Genomic DNA, 16,373 nt, shown 5'->3' with positions numbered 1-16,373 from the left:
ATACATTCGTGTATTCTTTCATTAATTGATACAGTGAATCATTCTCAATTATTGTTGTATCTGTTATACCTTTGTCACCAATTCTTTTATTTTCTATGAAAATGAAAATAGAAAATGATGAAACCAAACAGGCCCGTGTTTCTTTGATTTCGTGTTTTCTATTTCTAAGTCGGTACTTGCTCTCGTGGATCAGTCAGGTACTCTCTGTACTTGATGCGCAAAGAAAAACAACCAGGTATAGCAAGTATTTTTCGTATTTTTAGTTTTTAAATATGTTGAACTAGTACAACATTTCATACACACAAATAGGTGGGACCAACACTTATACATGTTATCAAATAATTAAAAAAAATTGTTTTAAATCGATAAAGAAAACATTTTCATTGATATAAGGTACCAATTGTATTAAAGGAGAAAAAAGAATAATGATTATATTATATTTATATCTATAAATGATATATATTAGATAACCATGAGTTTGAACCGATACAACAAACACAAGGCAGAGACAAAATTTCCAAAAGGGCGATCTTTAAAATATTAGTATGGTGGCTTAAAAAAGAAGCAGTAGCAAGTTCATTACCTAAATGTGCTCCAACACCAATGATGAATGCAACAGCTAAGCCTAGGAATTAAGGAGTCCTCATGATATAGTATAGGCAATGAAAGGAGCAAAGAAATCGATAGTAAGGTGAAAGTAAACGATAGTCTGCATTATAAATCATGGATTAATACTATCAGATAAGCAAGAGTTTGAACCAAATACGAACAGAGGGGCAGAGGCAAATTTTGCACAACAAAATATGATGCTTACGTCTCCCGATGAGCTTAAATAACCATGGACATTCGGAAAGAGATAGATACACATATATAAGTCATCATGCTTATGTGTCTTTATTCCTTTCTCAATCTCCATGAATCATGGCCATCCATGTTTATGCACGTTTCAAAAGCAAGTAAATACTAATATATATATTCAATGTATTAAGGTCCATGTTGTTATTATATTATTTTAAAAAGATTAAATTATGAAGTAAAAAACTGAAACTACTAACATATTAAAATGTATTCATGCAGGATTCTGGTTTGGAATATTAACTTGACAATGTCATATGATAAATTAATCTAATAAAAATATGTGAACAAATCAAAGTGATTTTTTAAAATTTAGAAAACAAAATTAAAATAGAAAATAAACTGAAAGACTAAAAATACATTATAATCTTATTACTGTATATAATTATTTTAAGTAAAATAAAGTATAAGTAACAACTGTGAATAAACATGACAACAAAATAGGGTGGGATGGATTTGTCGTTTCCCATCTCGGTCCCTACTTTCCAACATTGTCCTCATCCTTGTCTCTATTTGGGGTTGGAAATATAAGTCATGTCCCCATATCCACTTACTAGAAGTGGTTACTACTTTATAACAAAAATATTTTTACATATTTGTTGTCTAAATTTAAAACTAATTTTAGATATCATTAAATTGAATAAATCATAACATAAATTCAGCCTATTACAATAATAAAGGTCCCAAGTCTCAACCTATACCTAGTCTAAATGGGTATTCTCAATCATAATTGGACCAAACTCAAGTAAGTATTCACGAATACGAAAATTCTTGTCATTTATAGTTTTAAAGTCACTTACAAAATATTTTACTTTTACAAATTGTTTTTTATGAATTTATATATCAATTTTAATTTAAATAATTTATTGTTTTAATAATAAATATGATGTTAGTAAATATATTTTTAAAACAAATATTTATTATATTATATTAAACAAAATTTAATTTTCATATTTCACAATCTAGCGTCATAATGTAGAAAGTAACAATAACAATAATAATATTTAAAAATAAAATGAAATCTTATTTTATTCATTTATTATTCAAATTAAATTCATAGAGGACCTACATTCAGTTATTTTAAGATCTCTTAAAACTTCCACTATTAGAGAATCAAGTACAAAATTATGCACACACAATTTCCTAAAAGAATTCTAATATTTCCCTTGAAACCCACAAAAGAAAGATTTAGAATTGAAATCCTATCAATTCTTTGAATCTCTTGGTAACCCTAATCAAGAATCACAACCTAAATGAACGTAAGAAAAAGGATTGAATACACCTAAATCTGTAGATCTTCAATATCTTCAAGCTTTTTTCATAAGATGATCAAATCATGATGGTAGAATGAATAATTCTTTGATAAACTTCAATCTTCAGACTAAATCTATGTAACCATTTTAGAAGACTCTTTTGAAATATTTTTCTACAAGACAAAACATATCAAGAGTCTCTAATAAAGAAAACACCTAGGGGTATTAATAAACTTTGACAGTTAAAACAGATTTAATCGATTATAAAATTAGGTAATCGAATAATTCGTTAAAATCTTTTATTCTGTATTTCCAAAAACTGGATAATCAATTATTAGAAAGGGTAATCAATTAATTCATTTCATTCTAATTATTTATGTTGCTTTTGTGCTTTCTAGGTAATCGATCGTTACATGTGGTAATCAATTACCCTACTTTTGGAAACAATGAGAATCTCTCTGTGTGATTTTATAATCGATTACCACATGTAACGATCGATTACCTAGAAAGCACAAAAACAACATAAATAATTAGAATGGAACGAATTAATTGATTATAAAATGAGACAATTGATTATCCTAAGCTGCATATCCTTCCTTCTTCTAAAACTGGCTTGGATACTCAATTATCAAGCTAGGCAATCGATTAATTCAATGGTTCCAGCCAAATTTCAAGTAGAAGAAAGTCATATTGCTTGAACTTAGGAAACTTAGAGAATTAGAATACTTCATTGACTTCACATTTCATCAAAACTAAGCATGAAAAAGACTCAGACTATATCACACACATGCCTAGTCTAAAAATATTCAATACAAATGACACATCTATTAAACATGTTTGGCATTGCAAAATTATCAAACTAAAACTAAAACTAAGGGCTTCAAGCTTTGATCTAACAATAATCTTCATCTGCTTAGCCAATATATCCATCTTTTGTTCAAGAGAAGAACCAAATGAATTATCTTCCACATGATGAACTCTAGAGGATCTCCTGAGAATTCTTCTGTCACCCACACCATTGTATGCATTAAGGGGCATAGCCTCAATAATTTCCACTACTACTTCAGTCATCTTGTGCATGAGGTTTTCCCTGTTGCAATATACAAGCATGATCGGTTGTGTTGTGATAGTTCTCCATAAAAGATGTGGACTAGCCTCTGTGGTGGGTAGCCATGATGTTTGTAGTTTCTTTGCAACCCCCTGAACGATTCCTAGACTTTAGAATGTGACTCATGCTCAAACTGGGCAAAGTTCCCAATCTCTTGGATCAATTGCTCAGGCTTCACTACAAGAATGAACTTCTTCAAGAATGCAAGTGAGCACTGATCCTAGGTGGTAATGATCATACTCAGCAAGTCACTAAGCCAATCTTCAACCTTCCCCCTAATGAAAAAAGGAAGGTAACCAATTTGATGTAGTTTGGAGCATTGGTAGAACTCTTAATTGTGTCTACGAGCCTCACAAACTTCTTCATATGGACTACATGGTCTTTTGATAGTAGGCCATGGAACTATATCCAGTCAATCATGTTGATCAGCCCATGCTTCACCTTGTAACACCCCATTTTTTGTAAAATAAATTAAAAAGAATTTTTAATTAAAAATAAATAGTTTTAAAAAATTGATGAGGTTTTTATAATTAAATAAATAAGGAGAAATAACTTTATTAATTAAAATAATGGTTTGAAGGAAAATAAAAATGATATTTTATTTATTCATTTAATAGGAAATAAAATAGAGTTCTTGTTTATAAAATAATAAAAATAAAGAAAAATAAAGTAAATAATAGGTCGGGAGTACCCTAACTATAAATAAATAGAGACATATTAGATAAGTTTTTAGACTGACGATGATGATACGTCTTTAGGCTTCCTCTTCCTCTCAATTTCGTCTCCCCTTCTCATTTTTCCAAAATTCTCTCTTTTTCCCGCATACACCCAAATATGTCTCATTAAAATGATGATATAAGAATTGTTAACCGTTGGATCGTCTTCAAATTTGAACATGAGGTTTGGAACGTATTGTTTCACAAACTGACCGTTGTGATTGTTGAGATAATATCTGTGGTGGAAGAAATGTCCCTCGCACTGAACTTTCTATTTTCTCGCATACACCCAAACCAATCTCAATAAAACTATAATCCAGAACTCGTTAATCGTTATATTGTCATGAAATTTTGACACCATGTTTAAAATGCACTTCCACATAGTGTGACCGTTGGGATTTCAAATTAATTTCTATAGAGGGAGAAATCCTCATCGCATGCAGACAGTGGAACGAAGGCTTCAATCCCTTCTCCTTCTCTCTAACGCTTGAAAACCTTAACATAACAACTAGAGGAAAAGGTAGAGAAATCTCAAGGAACTGCTAGAGATGCCGCTATCTTTTCGGAATACACACGTGAGCCCGCGGGAAGGGGTGAGTTTATCGTAATTGGGGTTAGAATGAACATATGTAGAGATCTTAGAGGATTAAATTGAGTTTATTTTGGGATATTTATTGAATTATAATTTTTCCTTTATGATTATAAATACGATATTGTTGTGTTTGATAAACCAATTGATGCCCTAATGTAAATTGGTTGATAAAATTGAGTGCTCTTGGTATTTTCGTGTTTTTGACCTATGATTTTGATTCATTGATTTTGATATGATTGTGTAAAGTTGTTTGAGGGTTTTACTCCCCATGTTGTGAGTAACATTTTTGTATAAATTGTTTGTACTTTGGACAAGATTTTCTAGATTGACATGATAAATTGTTATATTAAGATTATGAAATTGTGATTCAAATTGAAAGTAAGTGACAAATTGAACCTGTGATGAATGGTGAAATACATGTGTATTGAGATATTGTGTGTATTGAGTTGTGAGCTATGAACTATGCAATCACACAATTGTAAGACCATTTAAGGACGATGAGTTTTTGTGCGACGAGTATTGTGATGAGAACCACTGTGGGGACCCGACGAGTTTAATCACAAGCGCGACGAGATAACATTATTTTGAGAACATTTGAGGAGTCGTGTGTTTTGTACAGTTCATAATTAGAGTCTTTGTGCTAAAATGTTTTCTAGGTTGGAATTGAATTAGAAGGGAGAGACCTTGACGAACTCTTTGGAGTCTAGGCCTTAGGGTAAATACACCCGGTTTAAGTGCTCCTTTAAGCTTGTGTCGATCTCACATGATTGAAGCATTCTCGCAAAACAGTGTGACCCTGACTGGTCTTTCTATGATTTTACCTAGTGAGAGTGACCTGACTTGTTAGTGTGTGGTTTGTCTTGTCATATACTCTTAGGCGCCTGACAAGATTTTTCACTGACATGGTACCACATTGCATATAAGATTGAGAATTAGTATATTTGTTGCATAACACTTGTGCATTGACTAACATTGATTGGTTGAGTGATATTGCGTTTGACCCTTGAGTACGTAAATGATGCGAAAATGAATGAGATGTGTTGTGTTGAGATGCAGTGTTACATGACAAGTGGTGAAATGACATGAACAGTGTTTAAGTAAGTTGTAATTCATTTATATGATATGTATATTTATGTTGTCTCATTTCTCTCCATTAGTTAAAAATGTAATAACTCACTCTCCATATAATATTTGTGTTTGGATCCTGTGATGATCTTGAACTTCGTATTCTTAGGAGCATATTGTTAGATGGATGACTATAGAGAACTTCATGCTAGAGAGAAGGTGGTGAGAGAAAGGTAGAAGAATGGTAAAATAAATATATTAAAAAATATTAGATGTACCAAGCAAAAATTGGATTGTGTTAAATAATTGTTTTTGGTGAACTGAGTTGGCTCACTTTGCTTTCATCTTAATATTTTGTTCATTGTCATGATCCAATTATTAAGAACTTAAATTGTTTTACTTTTATTGTATTATTTTATTATTTTAATGTAAAAGTATGTTTTCTATATTTCTATGTTTTTATTATATTATTTCCTATTTTATATGTGATTTCTTAATGATACATATATTTATTTTTTTAATTTTAAGTAAACCAACTTCTAGGTTAATTTTTTTTATAGGTTCATCAAAAAGTAAGTCCGTTTGGAGTGGTCCAATTTAAAATGAATTTATACTTAAGTTTTGAAGTTTGAGTCAATTCATAAAAATGGAAAAATGACACCAATAAAAAAAACAAAAAGAATGGCTAAAATTTTTAAAATGAGCATAAAATCATTTGGAGGGAAACAATTCAAAATTAAAATCAAAACAAGGACGCGCAAAAAATAACAAAGCCCTAACCGGAGGACAAGCACTTCACACAAAATCCACCAAAAGAAAAAGATACCACGTGTCTTATTTATTTAAATTGTCCCACCTTTTCAAATTTGAAATTGTAAAACAAATTGAAGTATAGGTTTTTAAAAATTTATATCTTCTCTAACCTGTAACAAATAACAATAAAAAATATTATACAAATTAAGTTGATGGAAAAAAATACATAAATTATTATAAGTTTTTTTTTATCATTATACAACAAATAAAAAAATAACAAAATAAATAAATAATATAATATTATAATTTAGTTTTCTCTAATCTTTATGCAATAACTTTATAAAGTGGTAGAGTATTGACACAGCTCGTAACCATAGTGTCCTCACAGTGACGAAGAAGATTAATCACAATTTTTAACTTAGATTAATTTATTAAAAACTTTATTTATCAATTTATTTTACATTAAAATGATTTCTGATTCGTTATGAGGAGGGTTTAGTTTCCCTGGTTGATTCCTCCACAATCAAGAAAACCCAGGCAACAAGCACAACCAAACAGGCAGGGATGTCGTCGCAGGGCACAGGTTCAGTAGTGGATTTCGACCTCCCTGACGAGATTCTATCGGTTATACCGACGGACCCATACCAGCAGCTTGATCTCGCTCGCAAGATAACCTCCATGGCCATCGCCTCTCGTGTCTCTTCTCTCGAGTCCGACGCCTCTCGCCTCCGCCAGAAGCTTCTCGAAAAGGACCGAATCATCCTCGACCTCGAAGACCGCCTCTCCTCCCTCACCCGCGCCTCCCACCAAACCGACTCCACCCTCAACACCGCCCTCAACGAAAACATTAAGCTTTCCAAGGAGAGGGATCAATTGGCCGCCACCGTCAAGAAGTTAAGTCGAGACTTTGCCAAGGTCACTTCTTTTTTATTTATTTATTTAGTTCAGAACTATTTTTAGCTGCTAGAATCCCTTCCTATGTTTTACATTTTTGCAAGACATTGGAATGCTGTTATCAATCATTAAATATTAACTTCTTGTCGGTGATTTTATCTGCCCGAACATTTTGTTCCAATTCTATCATTGTGCGGTGTATGCTTCAAACTCTTGGGTCGTATTGAAGTTTGCTTTGTTTTGTGTAAAAATGTTTCTTTGGATTGGAAAATCTCATGACCGCGAAGAATTCATATTCCTAAGTTCCTGATTGCTTCAGATTATACTGATAGAGCCAAAGTAAATTACACCAAATTTCCAATGTCAGAAGACATGACTATGCAGTGAATTGTAATTTACAAACTAAAGCTATGACCATGAAAAGGTGCAAAGCCAAGCAAATAGTTAAATTTGTCGACAAGTTCTGAATATGGCCATAACCAGCATCCTCCTTATGTTGGCAACATCTTGTCCTGCACTAGTTATGCCCTTGTAAAACAACTAGTTTTCCTAGATCTGGCTTTGTTTTTTAGATTTTTAAGGAATGATATCTGCAAGTGAATAGAAGATCCCTAGATTTCCTGTAGGTTGAGGTATAAAGCTATTCATTTAGTTAAGAAAATATTTAATATTAATAGCAATAAATAAACCAAACTAGGGATGATAGGACTGGTGTCGTAATCATAATAGTGAGAAAGAACGGTTCTTTTATTGAATGAAACTAGGGAGAAGCCCCTACTTGCAGATATTGTTTCCATTTCCAGATATTTTGAGAGGTCTGGGATCCACTCCTTGCAGTGCTTTCTCAATCACATAAGTCCCTAATTGCAGAACTGAGGTTCTGCACTTCCCAATGCCCAAAGTCCCCAATTCTGTCAAATTTAGACAAGAGATCTCTCTCTCCACCTCCCCTCCCCTCTTATTTATAGGCAACATGCCTTATTTCTTCACTCAACTGTCCTAATCCATAGAAAATTTTCTCATGGTTTTGGTCCCTATAAAATTTTGTTTTAGGACTTTAGTTGTTATAAAATTGTAAAGTCTTTTGTTAGATAATAAGTTACTTTTATCGTTGACAGAGTAGTCTTGTATAGGTTTCAAAAAGGCTGTTTTTTTGTGTATTTTGAATAGCCTAAGTAGGAGCAGGTTCCCCGAGTATTGTATATACAATATGCAACTGCGTGTAGAACTTAGACACTTAAGCTAATGTAATATATATTCCAACATGGTATCATAGTGGGTCTGATTCTGTTCCCACTGTTGGATTAACGTGTCTAAGGTAAGGGGTGTGATTTTCATAACAAAAAGAAGAAAAGTCTAAATGAAGTAGCTTTTAGGATAGGAGATTTTAATTTATCTTTATTTTTATTCACTAATAGGTTTAATATATCTTTTTCTTTTACTTCATGATTTCAAACTCCCACAACAATTGGTGTGTGCAAGTGCATTTCCATGTGTTGAATTTTCCTTTTAAACTGCATGCATATTTTTCATTGTAAGAGTACATATAATACTGACTTGATTGTCAAAATGCTATTTCTTTTGTATCCCCCCTCCCTCGTTTTTATGTAGACCTGACATTTTTTCTTTTTTCTATTTTCTAGTTGGAGACATTTAAGAAACAACTGATGCAGTCGCTAACTGATGACAATGCATCGGTAAGACATCAATATATTAACTTAGATATACTTATACTTTATTTTGTTTCTGAAAATGACCTGTATTATTATCCTCCTAAACAAGACTGTTTTCTCTGTTATGCTTTTTCTTTGCTCTTGTTACAGCATGCTGAAACCATAGATATTGGAACCTGTGATCAATCAGTTCCAAAGGCATATCCTGATAAGGGTACTCCACAGTACATACCTCATTGATGATTTTATTATCAATTTTGCATGTATCCCTTCCCAGTGATGTGAAATGTCATAAGAGTGTTTGTTGGAAGTTATTATATGCATTTCTTTTATGTATTGCTTGCAGATGATGATGGAAGTGGCTATATGGTACATCATTCATACAATGGCCCTGCAGATGTGGGTAAAACAAATGATGAAGGTAGATGGATTTTCTAGACATATCATTGATTGCAAATCATGCTACTACTGTTCAATTATCAGAATTGAACAACATTTCTTGATATAAGTAGTATCATGCCTAAGAAATTATGTAAAAACAGTAAACTTCAATACTCAATATTTAGCATTTGGGAATGAATTCTCTTCCACTTTTTCTTTTGAATATATTATTTGTCATCCTTTGGTCATACTTCATTGGCATGGTTATAGAGAAAATTGAAATTATATTACATAATGAAACCAAAAACGGGGAAACAAGCTATTGTACTGGAAAATAAATAGTTTGGACTTTTCGATCTAGAACAATTGAATTTAACTGGAAAAATGTTTAAAAAATGGGTTCAATTAAAGTATAGCAGGAACTATCAATAATAAGGAAAAATGGGATTGCAGGTGTTTTAAATTTAATGTGACATGCATGATAATACCCTTTTGTTCTTTGTCATTTTGCTTCTATAGCTTCCAGGTATTCAGGGCAAAGGTTTTCTTTGACCCCATATATCACACCACGTCTTACACCGACAGGAACTCCAAAGGTGATTTCAACAGCCGGGTCTCCTAGAGAATATTCTGCAGCTGGATCACCCAAGAAAACTTCTGGTGCCACCTCTCCTACAAAACTTCCATATGATGGGCGAACATCTCTCTCATCATGGTATTCATCTAGTCAGCAGTCATCAGCAGCAAACTCCCCACCATGGGGACGATCACTTCCAGGTTTGTCATGGTATTCATCTAGTCAGCAGTCATCAGCAGCAACTTTTGGGTTTTTTGATTTATTGTTAATCTGATCTTTTTTCCCATCTTACTAATACTGGTCCTTGAAGTTTGTCATGTTCCTTTGCTCTTAGCCCTTTCATATCAGTTCTTAATTGGAATGTTATCTATCTAATTATCTATCTAATGCTGCTGGTTAGGACATTGTTTCATATGAAGCATAAGAAGGGGCAAGTGCCTTTTCAATGTCTTTCATTATTACAATATTCTCAGTTGCTTACCCCTATAACTTGTAAAAAATTGTTTAGTTCGAACTCCAAAGATTGATGGAAAGGAGTTTTTTCGTCAGGCCAGGTGACTTTGTTTCTCCATGCCGTAATAAAGTGTGACTTTCTACTTAAATTTATTTAAGAAATTGAGTGAATTGATCAAATGCATCACTTTTCAGGAGTCGCCTTTCATATGAGCAGTTCAGTGCATTTCTTGCCAACATAAAGGAATTAAATGCTCAGAAGCAAACACGGGAGGTAAATAAATATTGAATATTTATAGTGTTGGATTTGGAACTGAAGCTATTTCCAAGTAGCTAATAATTGCTCCACTTGTTCTATGTTCTTTTAGGAAACTTTAAGAAAAGCAGATGAGATATTTGGGTCAGATAACAAAGATCTTTACTTATCTTTTCAAGGATTGCTTAACCGTAATGCACGCTAGTACTGAAAGCAGCATTGCCGAGTATTGTATGAGTTGGTATGTAAATTGCCGGTTATCATTTCTGTTCTTGTTTTTCTGTCACCGTGTTTGTGCATCTTTATTTTTTGAAATGTGGAGGAAGTTGCACCCTATGTTATGAGAACTAGACCGGTCATCGATGTATTGAATTAACGAGTCACTAGCTCAACTAGTGTGAATCACTGCATGAACCGATTTATATTAAAAATATGAATGATATAAATTATAGGTTTAATTACTCTTTTATTCTTTATAACTTTACAAATTTTACCTTTTAGTCTCTATAGCTAAAAATAATCCATTTTAGTCCCTACACATACCATTTTAATCCTTTTTTTCTGGAAGGAAAAATAATCATGTTATATATAGTGAAGAACATATATATGTCTGTACAAGTAGTACAAACTATACAAAAAAGCAAAACTTTACAGGTCCCAACAAAGGGCCTCCCAAAAGGTATAATTCCTAATCCACCAATACCAAAAAAATATCATATTCTATCCCCCCATATTCATAAAGATAAACACAATCTTGAATTAGTGCACCAAGAGGAGAAAAAGACTCCTGGTTTAACCCCCACCCTATACAACAACCACCTCCGGGATAAGGATTGAATCTGGGATAACAACAGAGGGGTCCCCATCACCATCCTTAACCCCCTTTCGCATCATCCAAATAGACAACCATGTTGAATGCCACACCTTGAGTTTGATCCTTCTGGCCTTCTTGCCACTGAAATGGCCCCATTTGTAAGTACAACTTCCTAATATTATTTGGAATAACGAAATGGAACCCCAACCAAGTAAAGGACCTGCCTCATAAATTGAATATTATCAGGCACTTAACAAACAAGTGCTGACAATCTTCTACTGCATCCTTACAGAAAACACATGACTGATGGAGATCCACACTCAACACAACCCTCCCTATCATGAAGTTGGTCACGCGTTGGTAGCCTAAAAGTTAATAATCTCCGAGCAAAAACCAGAGCATTGGAGGGTACAGAACATTCCCAAAAGTGCTGAAAGATAACCAAGAGATCAACATCCTCATCTGCGGTTGATGATGTGACAGCCTAAAACTCTTTATGAAGTATGAACAAACATACATTTTTAGTCTCCATGAATTTATTTTATAAAATGTGTTCATTAATGCAATTGTGGAAATAATGTTATATGAGTATTTTTTTTCTTCTTCTTTTTATACATATAAGGTTATGATAGAATGTAAATCGCTCGTAAAACATACGCACCTTTCGAAATTTCTTAAGAATGCAAAATAATGTTTGAAATATAAACTGCACTTTTAAGAAGAAAATGAAAGAGAAAAGAAGTAAGCTATAGATTTCGTATTACAGAAAAGAGAAATGAGATAAACTTTTAATTTATGATTATAAAGAAGAGTGCATAATTATATAATAAGTATTGAGTTTGATACTGTTAGATACATCAGAGTGAAAACACAAACTAGAGTATATGTAATGGAAACTGATGACTGAATGTACAGGCAAAATATCTGAAACCTAGGTCTGCTTGTACATATACAAAAGAAAGGAAAAGCACCTAGTCCCAGAGCAGTCACCACTAAACCCAATCCCATGGCAAAGAATTACACAAAAAAGTACAGTCATAAAGTCACTCAACAGGAAACCTATAAGTAGGATCCCTATGAGGAATCATTAGACCCCTTTATTGGCTCCCATTCCCCTCTAAGTTCCCCTCTGGTTCGGAATCCTCCTCTAACCTTGTTGATGGTAAAGCCTCCACTCTAGTCTCAGTCCCAGTCAAGACAATGCCTAAGGTTAGAGGCTAGAAGGTCCAGTCTATACTACTAACACCACAATTGACAGGGAGTAGAAGACTAGCATTGCATACTTAGAGTCATCAGAACCCTCCGTTGGTCCATAGAAAGAAATGGATGATGACAATGAAGATGAGGGTGAAGAGACATTCATAGCCTCCACTGGCATAGCTCGACGGTAATGCGACTACGTTGGTTGGATCCACCATAAGTAGTACTCAAACAATTGAGGTAGCTCCTCGGGATCGTCTATTGGTGTCAATGTATGACATAGTGTTAGCAATAACAATCAAAATTCTAAAAGTAATTGAGAGAAACTGTACGCATACATGCTAACACAAGGGATTTAACGAGTTCAACAAATGTGCCTATGTCCTTGGGAGTAGAGAAATTGTTTATATTTCTTACATATAAACAATAGGGTTACATCACAATATATAATATCACACGTACCACGAGCTTTACTTACAATCTCCACCTTGGCAAATATTCAATCCCGTGAAAGATAAATAGCAAATCAACCAAGGTCTCCTAGGTTGGGGGTTTTGTCACGTCTAGCACTAAGCAACATTCAGCAAGTCCAAGCAATGCTTGAACTTGTCAATTGTGATCACCTTGGTTAACATATTAGTTGCATTCTTTGAAGTGTGAACTTTTTCGAGCAAAATCTGACCAGATGTCATCAACTCCTTAATCTTGTGGAACCTCACATTAATATGCTAGGTTTTGGCATGATGCACCTGATTCATTGCCAAATCAATAACACTTTAATTATCACAATGCAATTGAACTCTACCTTGTTCAATGCATAACTCCTTCACTAGCCCTATTAACCACACAACTTCCTTGCTAACCTATGCTACTACCATGTTTTTTGCTTCAGTTGTTGACATTGCCAGAAGAGACTAAATAATAAACTTCCAACAAATAGGTCTACGTGCGAGAGTAAAGACATACCCTGTTGTAAATCTTTTGTCATCTAAATCACCAGCATAGTCAGAATCCATGTATCCCACAACTGAAGGATCACCCTGTTGATGACCCAACATAATACCATGACTTGCTGTATCCTTTAGGTACCTTAAGCTCCACTTCATTGCTTCCCAATGTCGCTTGCTTGGGTTAGACATAAACTTGCAAACTTGGCTTACAACATATGTCAAACTCGGTCTAGTGCACACCATAACATACATCAAGTAAACAGCTGCACTAACATCGAGAACCTTTGACATGTACTCCACCTCAACATTTGTTTTCGGACATTGATCTACATAAAGCTTAAAGTGTTTTGCCAATGGAGTACTCATAGGGTTTGCATTGCTCATGTTGAACTTGTCTAACACCTTATCAACATAGTTTTGCTATGAGGGCCACATTTGTTTGAATTTTCTGTCCTTATGAATCTTCAGCCCAAGAATCTTCTTGGTAGGATTCAAATCCTTCACGGCAAACTCCTTGCTCAGCATTGATTTCAACTCATTCACATCACACAGATGGTTACCAAGAATCAGCATAACATCAACATATAGTAGCAGAAAAATAGCTTTTTCCAAATCCACTCCATGATCTCCCATCTCCAACCAAGGACTTCTTCTCCGATGATTGCGACTCTGACGACAGTGACTTCATCTTCTCCTTGTCAATGTCATCTCCCCAAGATACAACTTCACCCTTGGCATGGTTTCTTTTTCCATATTTGAGATATGTTCTCCTTCCTCCCTTTTCCATGGTTTCTTTTTTTAGATCTGACATGGCTTCATCCTCTTCTTCTCTTTGCATCGACTCTCTTAACCCCACACTCTGCCCTCATTAGTAACTCCTTTTTTTACTATGATCAGCCATTGCGATTTTCAATGATGGCCTTTCCTTCCCGTTTCCTCCTTCGCAATGCCGCTTCTATCATCCCCTCTTTCCCCTTTCTTCACTTACAAGAGAAACACAAACACCAATAAACAATTCAAAATTGATAGACTTTTATTCTTATACTGAAAGGGAAGATAAGAAATCGGGGTTAGGGGGGTCGATTTCTCAAACTGTAGAAAAACTTGTGGATTGAGAATCAAACTTTGGAGTGTGGTTTTAAACCACGACAAAACCCAAAACATGGCATGATTCTTTATTAAAAGGGGAGATTGTTGTTGTGAAGAAGATATGGGGAACAATTAGGAAGGAGGTAGAGAGTTGAGATGTTGAATCAGAGGGAGGAGTTGTGGTGTAGATCTGGAGAGAAAAAAATCGAGTCCGATGGAGGGGAATTAGGTTAGGAAAAAGAAAAAAAAAGTGTTAATTAACAAGAATAATTTAAGCACTTTAAAAAATAATTTAAATATATAAAAGAAAATATATATCAACCAGTCATCTTAACCTATTTTAGGTAAAATGATATGGTGCACTGATGGATCAGTGAAAACATCTTCACTGTAGACTAACCTTTTTGTGTTAGCAAAAATTTGGCAACACTCCGAAGAATATATCTCATCTTCTCACAATTGCAATCTTGTGACTCTTATTAACCCAATGTTTGCTCCCGTCTAGTGTAGCTTTTCACTTGTACTACCTCCTCTTTGGGAAGTGACATGACAATTGTATTGGTTACAAATTTGATTGTATCAAAACTCCTAAAAAATTTCTGAGTACCATAAAAATTCTCTTTTCTTTGTTTTTCTTCCTTCGGGTAATTTATGTAACTTTATGCATTTAATTCAACTTGGTAAGCTCTCATTTGTCCTAATCTCAAGTTTAATTTGGAAAACAATGAAATAAAATAGTTAAATGAAGATTTAATAAAATGGAGGATTGACCTAAAGGTGGGGTTGAGTTAGAATGCATGAAATCAAAAGTTCGAACTTAGTGTGTCCATTATACATACACAAAAAAGTTTTTCTAGTCTAGTTTGTGACTCACCCACGAGCCTACTAAGATTGGTCCTTAGATTAACGAGCTAGTTCACCTATCATTGTAATGCTGGTTTTTACATCACGTTTATTTTTAGTCGATATCAAATATTTAAAAAAGAATAAATTAAAATTAAAATAAGATATTGTAGGGAATAAAATGAAAAATAAATATATTAAGAGAACTAATATAAAATAGGCTAAATTGTATATTTGTTTTTGGAAGCTTCTGGGTCCATTGTGCTAAGAAAATGGTTCAGCAGCTGCACGTTTTCATCTTCCGTAAAATAGAAAAGGCCATCGTCTAGCTTCCAAATATATACGGTCACCACTTTCTTCAGCAAATTGGTCCAAAATTGCAACGGAATCATCCTTTTCTCCGGCTGTGCATTTCTTAGTTCTAAAAGAGAAGCCCGATTAGGGAAGAAGGGAAACATAAGTTGGGGAAGACGGGTTAGGGTTTCACATCTTGATGTGACTTGATCGGTCGAGTGGTCTCCGTTGGAGATGAGATTGTGCGTGTTTATGGATTGATCGATATTCAAGCTGGGGCAATGGTTGAATTTGCTAGCGGTGTGAAAGAAATAGCGTTGAATCTTGAGAATGAGAATTTCCGAATTGTTGTCTTTGGTAGTGATACCACTATAAAAGGTCGTTAGTCGTTTGCTCATTCTTGACATATCCGATCGGGTGTTCATAAACAGGAGTGATTTGAACATTTGCATGCCAGTACCAAAAACTGATGCCTTACCACTACTATACTCCATACGGTCAAATTCATGAGCTAACTTAATTAAATTTAAACGGGTTGATTTTCTTAAAAAAAAAAGAAAGTCAATCCAAACTAATCGTTTGTAAATTAATTGCGTTGGATTGGATT

At 33.9% G+C, this 16,373-nt stretch overlaps 1 protein-coding gene across 2 annotated transcripts; it reads left to right on the top strand.

The window, feature by feature from the left end:
• Positions 1-6,714: 6,714 nt before the first annotated feature.
• Positions 6,715-11,956, top strand: LOC100799281 (uncharacterized protein At4g15545). Of its 2 annotated transcripts, XM_006585674.4 has the most exons (9): positions 6,715-7,257; positions 8,880-8,933; positions 9,060-9,123; positions 9,256-9,330; positions 9,810-10,067; positions 10,376-10,421; positions 10,516-10,594; positions 10,689-10,817; positions 11,683-11,956. In XM_006585674.4, exons 1-8 carry the CDS (start codon positions 6,907-6,909, stop codon positions 10,779-10,781), a joined length of 1,020 nt encoding a protein of 339 aa, XP_006585737.1. In that variant the 5' UTR covers positions 6,715-6,906; the 3' UTR covers positions 10,782-10,817; positions 11,683-11,956. The 2 variants fall into 2 exon arrangements, with proteins under 2 accessions (XP_006585737.1, XP_003531818.1); XM_003531770.5 differs by lacking the exon at positions 11,683-11,956 and having other exon boundaries at positions 6,717-7,257; positions 10,689-11,037.
• The last annotated feature ends 4,417 nt before the right edge of the window (positions 11,957-16,373 follow it).

The sequence above is a fragment of the Glycine max genome, chromosome 8 (assembly GCF_000004515.6).
Source record: "Glycine max cultivar Williams 82 chromosome 8, Glycine_max_v4.0, whole genome shotgun sequence".
In the NCBI taxonomy this organism is placed as follows: Eukaryota; Viridiplantae; Streptophyta; class Magnoliopsida; order Fabales; family Fabaceae; genus Glycine; species Glycine max.
Note: the sequence above shows the minus strand (reverse complement) of the source record. Positions and strands in the feature narration are given on the sequence as shown.